The 13,347-nt window shown below is 40.5% G+C and overlaps 1 protein-coding gene across 3 annotated transcripts in view; it reads left to right on the top strand.

Annotated features, from left to right (window-relative positions):
- MAMDC2 (MAM domain containing 2) overlaps positions 1–13,347 on the top strand; it is a 183,668-nt gene that overhangs the window by 89,586 nt on the left and 80,735 nt on the right. For all 3 annotated transcript variants that reach the window (XR_747924.2, XM_010362947.2, XM_030919306.1), the window contains exons 7-9: positions 1,384–1,477; positions 9,231–9,374; positions 12,665–12,930. Coding sequence is in view for 2 of the 3 variants with exons in the window: in XM_010362947.2 (XP_010361249.2) it covers positions 1,384–1,477; positions 9,231–9,374; positions 12,665–12,930 (504 nt within the window). In the remaining variant the exon portion in view is untranslated. The remainder of the gene's footprint in view (positions 1–1,383; positions 1,478–9,230; positions 9,375–12,664; positions 12,931–13,347) is intronic.

Here is a 13,347-nt window from a genome sequence, read left to right as displayed (position 1 = left end):
ATTAGAGGCTCACTCTACTTCAGCATGACCTCATCTTAACTAATTACATTTGCGGTGACCCTATTCCCAAATAAGGTCACATACTGAGATACTAGAGGTTGGCACTTCAACACAGGAATTTTGTGTGAGGGATGCAGGGGCACACAGTTCAACCCATAACAGGTCTGACTTCCCACATAATAGCAATTGATGAAGCTGAGTGACAGCTGCCCTTTTAGACAGGGGTTTCTGTCTCTATTTCACAAGAGGCCGCACCATACCCAGCCCACTTCTGCATTTCCACTACCTGCCTGGCTTTTGTAGGCACTGAAGTTTCAACCCCTGTTCTGTGCTGCGTCTTCTCAGGTTATTAACTCACACAAGAGGACTGCACACCTGGGTGGTTTTTCCAGCACAGGTGAAGGCTGTGCTGACATCTGATCCCCCGTGGTTACAGGCAGAAGGTGGTCGACTGAGCTCACAGTTAAAGTTGCTGGTAGAGAAGAAAGCAAAGCTAAAGGGGTTGAAGTCATCGGTCCATGTTCTTTCTAACCATTGGAACATACCTGGACATGCTGAGATCGGGGTTCTCACCTCTGACTGTTGCATCTTTGTCCAGCCCTTGATGTAGAGTTCATATAGGAAGAAGGAAAGGAACTCAGAGGGTGTTTGCTCCTGAGTGATGGCAGGAAGGTTAAAAAAAAAAAAAAAAAAAAACCACCTGGCCTGCTTTCTTAGCCGATTTTTCCTTTAATTGAAGTTCATAATGCTAATTAGTTCTGTAGTTCTAGCAGAAATGACATAGGCACTTCAGCTGACACTCAAGGAAGAAAGGCATATCCACCAATAAAAGGCAACTTTAAAGACTCTGTCTTGGTCCATTCAGGCTGCTATAACATAATACCATAACCTAGGTAATTCATAAACAACAGAAGTGTATTTCTTATAGTTCTGAAGTCTGAGAAGTTCCAGATCAAAGTGTTGGCAGATCTGGCGTCGGGTGAGGGCCTGTTTCCTGGTCCATATGGCACCTACTCATTGTGCCCTCAAATTCCAGAAGGGGCACGCTAGTAAGGGCACCAATCCCATTCCAAAACCTAATGACCTCCCCAAAAGCCCCATCTTCTATTACCATTCCCTTGGGGGGTTCATATTTCAATGTATGACTTTTGAGAATTTGTGAGTGTCCCACAGACACTCAGATCATAGCAGTTTCATTCTCCCAAAAAGAGACTGTAGGTTGAGGAGGGCGCTGCCCAAACTCATATTTGGAAATCTGATTCCATGAGTCCTTGTAACTTGGCTTCATCTGGTTTGATTGACATGTCATTTGAAATCATTAAGAGCACTTAAGCCAAACTGAAAATATGTGAACATGTGACAGCATGCCATTTTCCTCTGCAGGTTATTTTTGAAGTTGCTTTCAATGGTCCCAAAGGAGGCTATGTTGCCCTGGATGATATTTCGTTCTCTCCTGTTCACTGCCAGAATCAGACAGGTGAGCATTCTCTATCTGTCATTGCATTTTGGGATGTTCCTGTTTCAACAGATGTTTGTGGTTAGAACTTGTTTTAATTGCTTTTAATTTTCATATCTTTCCCCTTCTCTCATCCTTCAAAAATGATTTAAAGGTCATTTTTTCTGGAATATTACTCTTTTTTCCCCCTCACAGAGGGAATCTAATGTTTCTGATACCATCAGCCAGTTGTCCTATCTTAGGAAGCTTTCATCTTTCCTTCCCAGGAAAAGAAAATTAAATAATACTAACTTATTCTCACTCCATTTTTCTCTTTAGAGGATATCTTGGGCCCATAAATGGGTAGCTGGGTAGATGGACAAAGCTCTCACAATCTACTGAATAGAATAATATATTTTAAAAACGCTTTCCAACAGTATGTATCCAAAATTTATAAATGTCCTTATGTTTAAAGATATTAGTATTTGGTAGACATCTCTAGATAGTTTTAGCTAAATAGCATGTGCTCTTGATTAAATTACTTTCCACTTCCAAGAAGAACCCTCAAATTATTTTATCATGATCAGTTTTGCAATTTCATAAATTTGATGTTTAAAATGAGAGAATTATTTTTACTCTGTAGAAAAATAGGTAAGCAAATTGATTCAAAGTGAATTAGAAAGCAAATGTTTTATAATAAGAAGGATAATAATGATGATAACCCAGATATATAAAATTGACCTTACTGTTTAGTGAATTTGTTTCCTTGAGAGACCAAGGGAGACATTATGGTCACCCCGCCTTATTAATGAGCCCTTATTCTTGGTTATGTAGCATGGAAAGTAATTTATGAACTTGGCGTTTGAGGTCTTTCACTTAAGATAGAGTTGGTTCATAATTTAATATGATTTCAGATACATTCTACAAGTCAGGGGACTAAGAAATTTTTTCGGGGGGAGGGGAAGGTGAACTGGGGGTCTCGCTCTGTCACTCAGGCTAGAGTGCAGTGGTGCAGTCACAACTCACTACAGCCTCAAACTCCTGGGCTCAAGTGATCTTCCTATCTCAGCCTTCTGAGCAGCTGGGACTGGCTAGTTTTTTGTTTGTTTATTTTAGTAGAGATGAGCTCTCACTATGTTGTCCAGGCTGGTCTTGAACTCCTGAGCTCAAGGGATTCTCCCACCTTGGCCTCCCAAAGTGCTGGCATTACAGGTGTGAGCCACAGTTTACATGGAAAAATATTTTCGACTTGAGCTAAACTGTTACTCCAAAACTAAACAGAAATCTACTAATCTGCTGAAATTGACTACTGGTTTTCCTAATTCTAATTTTTAAAAGGTTGTAAAACTGATAGAACCAGACTAGATTTACATACTTTTAAATGATTTAATCCAAACAATAATCAAAGATTAAAAGAGTCTCTAAATTTGATATAACACAGAAACCAACATTGTTTTACTTCTCTACATTTGATTCCTCTCTAATCCTATAAGTTAATATTTCAATTACATTCATAGTAATTTCACAACCTCTTTATCATTATTTTTAGACAAGGTCTTTTTTCTATCACTAGGCAGTGACACTGAAGTTTATATTGCCTTGTTTTGTCTATGGGAGAAGAGGTGTTTATCTAATATCTGCACTGGGCAGAGGGTGGGTGAAGAGGCAGCTGGAGGTAACAGAACCAACTGAATCACCCAGAAGTAATGTTCAGAAATGCTCCTCCTTTTGAAAAAAAAGAGAATTTGTGTGAGCTCTTTCCTACTACACAGGTGGTGTGTCTGGTGAAAGGAAAAGAAAGCGTCCAGCAAAACAAGGACCATGTGTTAAGAGGGCTGTTGACCCCTCAGTCTGCAAAGTACAGACTCCTTCTGTGCAGGAACTTCCACATATATGAGTTCTTATACAGTTAGGTTAACCAAGGCTCCATACTCATCTTCAGAACTTCCCACTAAGCCAGTTTGGCTTTAAATGGTTTAATTGCATCATTGTAGTGTTATGCTTAATCCACCAGGAATGTGGATTCACATCCCTATTCTGCCACTTCCAAGCTATGTGGAATGGGTCATGTTACTTAACTTCTTTGAGACTCTATTTCCACATCTATAGTAAAGATGGAAGAATCTGTTTCACAGAGTTGTTGGGAAGGTTAATGAGTTAATGTCTGTGAAGGCCTTAGCACAGAGTATGATACACAGCAAATGCTTCATCATGAGACAATATTATTTACTTTATTTTCAAAACATGCCCACCCATCCCTGGAGAACAGTGGGTCAGACTGCAACTAAAGAGAACCAGCAAAGGGTACTTGCTTGATGATTGTGTCACTGGAGCCTGCTTTATGTCTTTCATTGAGCAGCTGTGGGCCAGATTGAGTCTTTAGAAGCTAAGCCTTTTAGTTTTCATACTTCATCTTACATTTCACAAATAGTTTATGCCCTTCTGTTTCATAACAGGTGCCAACATTTTTTCCTTATCTTGGTTAACTCCAGACTTCTTGTCTCTGCTTTTCCCAGCTGGATCTAGCATTTTCTTCTCTCATCTCCCTAATAGGCTGAGACAGGAATCATTTCAACATACGAATCATCTTGTTCCCACCATCTGGTTGGGTTTAGAGTTAATTCAATCTAGTGGACCTGAGACCCATCTCATAGTCACAGATGCTCAACAGCAATGTCATGTGGCCCTCCAATGAACTGCCCCCCCTCCCCAGTGCTTCCAGAGGACAGTGAGACCACCCCCCACTTCCTCTCCATCCCTTTGACCCCTCACTCTCCCCCTGCACAACCACATTTGTCCCAAATTTTAGAAGATGGGAGCAAGCCTTCCTTTTGGTCTGTAAATCTTTGAATGCCTAAGAGGTGATCCCATTCACTTCTAGGAATCCTGCCATAAGGCCCAGCCTCAAACTGAGAACTCTACTGCTCTGCCATATGCAGACCCAACCTCCTTTCTGGGCTTGGGTCCACCCCACCCCAGGCCAGGGACTGGGTAGATCCTAACACTCATGGGTACGCCTCTCAGAGAATCACTACCTAAATCCCAATATCGGTCATTTACTGACAACACACTGCCCCGACCTCTTGTCTATTTGGAAACCCAGGCCCAATTGCTGCCTAGGCTACAGCTAAGGTTGCCCCAGCCTTTCTTATCTTAAATGCCTCCAAGGGTCTCCACAGCCTAGTCAGTGAGTCTGGCCCTTGTTTCCCCATAGGTCTTCAGTGTGGTGCCAGGTCCCATTGCCTCTCCTACCCAAGCCAGCTTTGAGCTGTCTCAGCCTGCTCTTGGACGGGCACATGCTGAAGTAAAACTACCCTGCAAGGTTGGCAGTGTAGAGAACACAATGCCCCTAGTATCTATCTTTTAGCGCTCTAGGGGCTGATAAGCCTTTTAGATCTGTGGGGCTGATGCTGAGTTTCTCTCCATGAACTCCATGAAGCAGAGGAAAGGATGAGAAATGTTCCCAACTACTCTCAAACTGCAACACATTCCTGCTAATTAGATTATCTTCAAAGCTTCTCATTTCTAAAAAGTTCAAATGTCAGAAAGCAAGTAATTAAAGATTACATTATGATGCTTTTTGGTAAGTTGCTTAAAGGGGATTTAGTTCTTTTTTTCTTGATCACCAACAGATGCTCAGAGGCTTCCAACTGCCTCTGATTCCTCCCTACGCTTCAAATACATCATTACACTTCCCAGCAGCTCAATTTGTGATCTGCCCTTTACTAACACCTCTGAAACAAGCTTGAAGCAAAGGCTCTGCACTCATTCAAGTCACAAACAGGCCTCTGGCCCCATCCTCAGGAATCAGACACTGTCTCATGGCAGAAGCAGCACTCTAGGTGAAAAAGATTTAGCCCCTGAGTTAGGCTTTCGAGATTTTTTTTTTAAATCAGACCTCCTCAAGACCCCAGGAAAATCCATTTCAAATCTATTCATTAGCAAAATATTATAATCACATCATCAGAAAAATATTTTCTGTATGACTCAGTCTATCACCATGGAGAGAAGTGATCCTTGCTTACTTTTAAGTTTTTTTGATAGGCATTTTTTTTAGTGTAGTTTTAGGTTCACAGCAAAATTGGGAGGAAGGTACAGAGGTCTCTCATAGTTCCCTTGTCTTCATATACATTACTGTCCCCCAGAGTCCACAGTTTACATTAAGGTTCACTCATGGTATTGTATACTCTATGGATTTAGACAAATGTATAATGATATGTATCCACCATTGTAGCATCATACAGAATATTTTCATTGCCCTAAAAACCCCCTCTATATTCAGGCCAGGCATGCTGGTGCACACCTGTAATCCCAGCACTTTGGGAGGCAAAGGAGGGTGGATTGCTTGAGTCCAGGAGTTGGAGACCAGCCTGGGCAACATAGTGAAACCCTGTCTCTACAAAAAATACAAAAATTAGCCAGGCATGGTGGTGCATGCCTATGGTCTCAGCTTCTTAGGAGGCTAAAGAAGGAGGATAGGTTGAATCCAGGAGGTAGAGGCTACAGTGAGCCAAGATTGCACCACTACACTCCAGCCTGGGCCACAAAGTGGGACCCTGTCTCAAAAACAAAAGACAAACAAAAAACTCTGTTTTGCCTATTCACCTCTCCTTCCCCCCAACCTGTGGCAGTTACTGTTCTTTTTACTGTCCCCATAGTTTTGCCTGTTCAAGAATGTCATATAGTTGGAATCATAGAGTATGTAGCCTTTTCAGACTGGCTTCCTTCACTTTGTAATATGTATTTAAGTTTACTCTGTATCATTTCATGGCTTGATAGCTCATTTCTTCTAAGCGCTGAGTGATATTTAGTTGTCTGGATGTACCACAGTTTATGTATCCACTCACCTACTGAAGGACATAACTTGGTTGCTTTCAAGTTTTGGTGCTTATGAATAAAACTCCTGTAAACTTTCACGTTTTTATGCCACCTTCCACCCCCTCCCACACATCTAATAACTGAGTTAAGATTCTCTTGCAGTTGCCCAAGAGCACTGCTTTAAGATTCATTCCTTCTTCTACCCTCTCTAGCTGGGAGAAAGAATGAAAAAAAAAAGGAGGCTGTGAGGGAGAAGATTCATTCCTGATGAGGAAATAACTGACCTACTCTTCTCTTCGTGCATGGCACTTGGCAGTGCCACCCCATTTCCTGAGTTAGATGGCCATCTGTAGATTTGGGATTTTTATTTGTTTTTTTATTACCCAGTAGCAGAGGGGTGACTAATACTGAATACTTTAATGAGGTTTCCTGTGGTCTCAAATATCCATGGGAGAATGTCAAAGGATCCTTGTTTGTGTAACATCTTGTTCATTTTTTCACAGACTTTATCTTCAGGGCTTAAAGATATACCCTGGTGCTGACAGAATCAGGCAGACCAGGGTGTGGGCTAATCTACCCATCTTAGAGCATTGAGAATTCTCTTCATTTCCTCTTCTCCAGTCTGGCTCATCTGGATTTGCTCCTGGTGCACTTCCTAGGGCATATCCCCTGAGATACAATCAGGTTCTAGTTATACAGGAACACTTTTTACCTAATTTTTTTTTTGTAATGTGTTGTTAATCAGTTACTTTTTAAAATTTAATTTTCTTGGAGCTCTAATTTTCTATCATTTCAAACTCGGGCATAATTTGCAGGAAAACTACAAATAACTCCTATATACTCTTCACCCAGCTCTACAAATTAACATTTTGTCATGTTTGCTTTATCTACCATTTAAGAATAGGTTGCAAACATCATGCCCCTTTACCATTAAATATTTTAGTGTGTATTTTATAATCAAACACGTTCTTCAGCATAACTATAGGATAATTATGGAGTTCAGGAAATTTAATACTGATACAACATTATCAACTTACTTTCAGTCCGTACACCAATGTTTCCAATTGCCCCAATAACAACCTTTACAGATATTTGTTCTTCTGGACCAAGATTGAATCTTGCATCCCTGGTAGCATTTGGTTGTCATGCGTCTTTCATCCACTTTAATCTGGGTCAGTTCTTCAGCCCACCTGAATGCTTTCTTGCTTTAGAAATTGACAAATTGAGAATACAGTAAGTTTTTATAGTGAGCTGTTTCATCAGCTCACTGCTCCTAGAGCTGAAATGTTTCTCTAGAGATAATTTTCCAGTTATTCAACACATGTCCTCTCTCCATAATCCTGGATTGTTAGACATGTGTGTCAGCATGCAGAGAAGAATCACACTTGGCTGCACCGAATGTATCCCAACTGCTACAGTCACATCCCCTCTGTTCTAAGAGGGCAATCTGAACAGTGTGATTTACAAGCCACTTGTTGACAGGATTAAAAGTTATTCTCAAAAAAGCAGAAGTATTTTATTTGTATAAATGTATGTGGTGCAAGTACAGTTTTGTTACAGGCATACATTGCATAGTGTTAAGTGAAGATTTTAAGGTATCCATCCTGGAGTAACATACATTGTACCCATTAAGTAATTTCTTATCTTCCATACCCCCTCCTACTCCCTCAGCCTTCTAAGTCTCCACTGTCTATCATTCCACTCTCTGTATCAGTGTGTACACATTATTTAGTTCCCACTTATGAGTGAGAGCATGCAGTATTTGTGTTTCTGTGTCTGACTTGTTTCATTTAAGATAATGACCTCCAATACCAACCATGCTGCTGCAAAAGACATAATTTCATTGTTTTTATGGATGAATAGCATTCCAGTTTGTATGTACATATGATACTTTCTTTATTCAGTCATCCGTTGATGGGCACTTAGGTTGATTCCTTATCTTTGGTACTGTTAATAGTGCTGAGATAAACATTCAAGTGCAGTATCTTTTTTGGTATATGGATTTCTTTTCCTTTGAGTAGATACCCAGTAATGGGATTGCTGGATCGAATGGTAGTTCTATTTTCATTTTTTTGAGAAATCTCCACACTGTTTTTCATAGTGGCTGTACTAGTTTACATTCTCACTAACATTGTATAAGAGTTCCCTTTTCTCCACCTCCTCACCAACATCTGTTAATTTTTGTCTTTTTAATAATAGCCATTCTAAGATATCTTGTTGTAGTTTTAATTTGCATTTCTCTGCTGATTAGTGATGTTGAACACTTTTTTATATACCCATTGGCCATTTGTATGTCTTCTTAAAGACCAGAACTCTTTTATGTTCCCTCCAGGCTATCTGGGGTGAGGTATTTATAGAACAGGGTAAATAATACCAGAACTCGGCGAAGTCAAGGCAATAGCAGTACCCATGACAGATCTGTGACTCTTTGACCTGCACGATTTAAACTGAGTGATGACTTTCTTCAAGCAGATCAGCTCCTACTACTGATGGCAAAGTAGACAGCAGCTGTGCTTCTGACACAGAGGTTGAGCAACAAAGGAAAATTGTTTCTGTAAAACATCTAAAATCTTCATCTTAGAGACAAATTGAGTCCCATAAAATATCTTCCTTTTCCCTTTTTTTATTTTAAAACTTTTATGAATGAATTGTGAATTGTGAAGAAGTATATGAATAAATGTTCACAGTCATGAAAGGAAATTTCTTTTGAAGTCGGGTACTTCGTTTTTATAATGTGAACAGTGCTCCTTTCTCCCTTCCCTTTAGAAAGGAAAAGAACAATTTTCCTGTCATGTTGAAACGCTGGTTTGATGCTAACCTGTCAGCAAGCCCTTTGGGTAAAGATATTTAGTTGTGTTTTACTTCTTCGGTCTCCCCTGGCACAAATGTGTATATATAAATATCTGTCAACCAGTTGACGTAGTCCTTTGAGATCTTTGGGACTGATTGTCATTAACTTTGCTTGTCCTTTGCTCAGAACTTCTGTTCAGTGTCGTGGAAGCCAGCTGCAATTTTGAGCAAGATCTCTGCAACTTTTACCAAGATAAAGAAGGTCCAGGTTGGACCCGAGTGAAAGTAAAACCAAACATGTATCGGGCTGGAGACCACACTACAGGCTTAGGTAAATCAGGGATCTGTCTATGTGGGGATACCTTGGGTTGTCGTAAGCTTTATTGGCCATTCCTACGTCATACCTGCAAAGACACTGACTTAAAGAGAAAAGGTAACTGTGAAGAAGCAAAGACAATCAGTAATCTTGTGTTTGACAATTTTTTTAAATTGAAATTCAAGTTGTTGTGTTAGCAGACCTATTTGCTAGTTAATTAAACAGGCAAATCCTTGTAAAATATTTAGGAACTCACTTTAGATGCAATACCTTTAAGGAAAAAAAATCTGTTGAATTGTATTTATATGAAATCTCCAGAAAAGACATATTCCCACAGATAAAAAGAAGATTTCAGTGGTTGCCAGGGGCCGTGGCAGAGGGAATAAGAGTGTTTAATGAGTATGGGGTTGCCTTTGGGTGATGAAAATGATCTGGAACTACGTAGTGGTGATGGTTGCACAGCATTGTGAATGCTCAAAATGCCGCTGAATTGTGCACTTTCAAATGGTTAAATGGTAACTTTTATACCATGTATATTTTACTATAATTTTAAAAATCTATTGTGGAGGGGAAAAGCTATTTAAAAATGTTGAGTGGACACTTGATGGATATTATTTACAAGGAGCTTTTGGAAACAGGAGTCTGAGTGTTCCTTGTGTAGGGATTACCTATTAATTTAATGATAGACTTTGTGGAGCCCAACCCAGTGGAGACAAGTGCAAAGAGCTTGATCTCAAGGAGTTCAGTGTCTCATTCATTTATTCAACACATATTTATATACTGGAGACTGAGGTGAGTTTACCACGGAGCTGGTGAAGCTTAGGTTCCAGGGCCCCTGCCTTGTACCAGCCCTGAGAAAGGCCTTGAAAGAGCCCTCACAATTTCGTGCTTGTAATTTTGTATTCTTTTCTTAGAGGTTGCCTAACCTGTAGAAATAAAGGCCCTACCGAATCTATTCTGACCTTGGGCTGATTAACTGGAAAATCATCTCTAGAGAACCATTTGAGTTCTGGGAGCAGTGAACTGATGAAACGGGGAGCTGTTTAGGGACAAAAAGACTCACCATACTCTCAGTTTGTCAATTTTCAAAGTAATAAAACATTCAAGTGGACTAACTCCTGGGGAATACAATAGTGAACAAATCTGAAGTGAATCTCACCTTCACTGGCAGACAGTCTTTTCAGTGGGCAAGAGAAACATGAGACAAATATATACACAAACAAACTTATAATCACAGGTTGTGGCAAGTGCTGTCAGGGAGGAAAAACTTTTCCTCTACCCTCTTAAGTTCCATGTTTGGACCTGAGAATTAAAGTGATGGAAGACAGATTAGCAAGAAAAAAACACAAATTTTATTCAATATTTTTACTTGTACTTGGGAGCCTCCATAAAAACAATGAAGACCCAAAGAAGCAGATAGGCCTGAGAGCTTCAATACCATTTTAAACAAAGGATAATAAAATTGTGGAGAAGTAGCAAGACAAAAAAAAAAGGGGGGGGGGGCGGGTTAGGGGGCTTAAGTTTCCAGGGGCAGTAAATTGTGGGAAAGTGACTAGGAAATATATGAAGGAAACTAATGGAAGATGAGGGTTATGTTAGTAGGTTTGTTTGTACAGATCCATTTTGGTGTCAACTCTCAGTCTTTAGTGACAGAATGTTCTTCCCTTTCTGGGACAGGGAGAACACCTTGTTCGTAGGAAATTTTATGACCTGCTTCTAAGTATAATAGAAAAGGGGAGGTCAAAGGGTCCTTCCTGCCTCTGCTGTTTCTCAAGTGACTTTACCTCAAAATAATCAAAATGCCAAAGTGACATAGTTTGGGGTGGCATGTTCTGATCCCCTTCTTTCACAGTACAAAGAAATGAAGAGAGAGCTCTGAGAGAGAATAGAGGGAAGAATCTAATTTTGGTTTAGCATTCAGGGAAGGTTTCTCTGAGGAAAGCTGCCGTTAGCTGGGATAGTGGGCGTGACCCAGGCAGAGGGAACAACATCTGTGAAGGCCTCGAATTTGGAAAGAGCTGGTCACACCACAGAATAGGAAGGTCTGTATGGCTGCACCGTGGGGAGTAATGGTGAGGAGGAGAATGGAGGAAAATGATGTCAGAGAGGGAGATAGATCCTGGGTGTGGCAGGCCACAGGAAGCATTTGGAATTTTATTATAGAGGACATGAGAAGCCACTGAGAGGTTTTAAGCAGAAAAATACACAGATGAAACTTAGGTTTCAAAAAGGTTGTTCTGGCTGTTGTACGGCCACCCATAATAGTCTGCTCAGGCAGCCATAACAAAATACCACAGATTGGGTGGCTTAAACAACAGACATTATTTCCTCACAGTTCTGGAGGCTGTGAGTTCAAAATCAAGGTGCCATCAGGGTCGTTTCTGGTGAGGGGTCTCTTCCTAGCTTGCAGATGGCCACCTTATCATGTGTCCTCACATGGCCTCTTGGTGTATGGAGGGAGAGAGAGCTCTGGCATGTCTTTCTCTTGAGTTAAATAACTGGGTAAAACTAAACGGTATACAAAGACTGAGGCACCCAAAAGAAAACTGACAGGAGGAGGAGCAGAAAAAAGAAAGAGAAAAAGAGGGTGGGTTTTGTTTTCGTTTTTTTTTCTTTTTTGCCCAGGCTTTCCAGGATACACGAACTCATTTTAAATTGACCATGGGGATGGTGGGAGGGGGAGGTTCCTGATTTTATTTTTCTTTGTTATTTAGAAGGAATAAGGGAAGAACACAGATCTTCAGCACCTGGGAGGATCCATCTGATGAAAAACCTGCTCTTCAAGGGCAGGTTTAACATTTGACCAAGAGAGGAGTAGACTCTGCCCAGACACAAACTTCCACAAAGACTGCCAGGCCAGCCTGAAATCCTGCCATCTCTATAGGCCACTAAAGAGATAATAAGAAAAAATCTGCTCTGGGCCTTCCATTTACTATGGTTCAGTCCTCGGAATATACAATCTAAGTCAGATGGTTGACCCAAGCAGCTGGTATCTCCAAGATGATTTCATCCTTTTTGTTTTGTGAAAAGTGTAAATCCTAATTAATGACTGAAATCTGGGCATGTGCTATAGAAAATCTGTACTGGTTTATAAGGTTTACTTAGAATTAAATGAGGTTTCATTTCAATGAGGCACATGGATGTTTTCTGTCACTTAAGCCACAGACATTAGAAAATGCTTTCTATCATTTAAAGCACAGCTGGTAGTCTTTGCTGTCTAGTTCTACTACTTTAATCACCTTTTACCACTTGCTAATCTAGATTAGATTATTTTGCATTGCTGATATGCTTTATCTTGTTTGCAGGGTATTACCTGCTAGCCAACACAAAGTTCACATCTCAGCCTGGCTACATTGGAAGGCTCTATGGGCCCTCCCTACCAGGAAACCTACAGTATTGTCTGCGTTTTCATTATGCCATCTATGGATTTTTAAAAATGAGTGACACCCTAGCCGTTTACATCTTTGAAGAGAACCATGTAGTTCAAGAGAAGATCTGGTCTGTGTTGGAGTCCCCAAGGGGTGTTTGGATGCAAGCTGAAATCACCTTTAAGAAGCCCATGCCTACCAAGGTACAGTAGAGCCAATTTGTCCTGTGTCCATGTTCAGTTGCTGGACTAGTTTGTGAATGTCCATCTAGCTACTGTCAACTGGTGAGATATTATTTTCCTTTTGTTCAGGCCTACGGCCTCACCCTCACATCCTACTCCCAGCCATATACAGATTAATCCTTCAGTTACTTTCTGTTTTCTGGGTCTCTGAATCACAGCCACCTAGAGTTTGCTTTTTGTTTATCTCTTAAATTCCCTGAGACTAATCCAAAGACTGGGAGTACATGTCCAAGTTCAACAGTTGAACTTTAGTTTGAAACTTTAGTCATAATTCTGTCTCTCTCTCCTCTTTCCCTCTCTCTCAAATGCACATACACACACTAGTGGGAATGCTAGATTTTGAAAAGGTGAAATCAGTGAGCCTGGTTCTGCATTGAG

This window comes from Rhinopithecus roxellana, chromosome 16 (assembly GCF_007565055.1).
Source record: "Rhinopithecus roxellana isolate Shanxi Qingling chromosome 16, ASM756505v1, whole genome shotgun sequence".
Classification (NCBI taxonomy): domain Eukaryota; kingdom Metazoa; phylum Chordata; class Mammalia; order Primates; family Cercopithecidae; genus Rhinopithecus; species Rhinopithecus roxellana.
The sequence above is the reverse complement of the archived record's forward strand: the minus strand, read 5'-3'. Positions and strand labels throughout refer to the sequence as shown.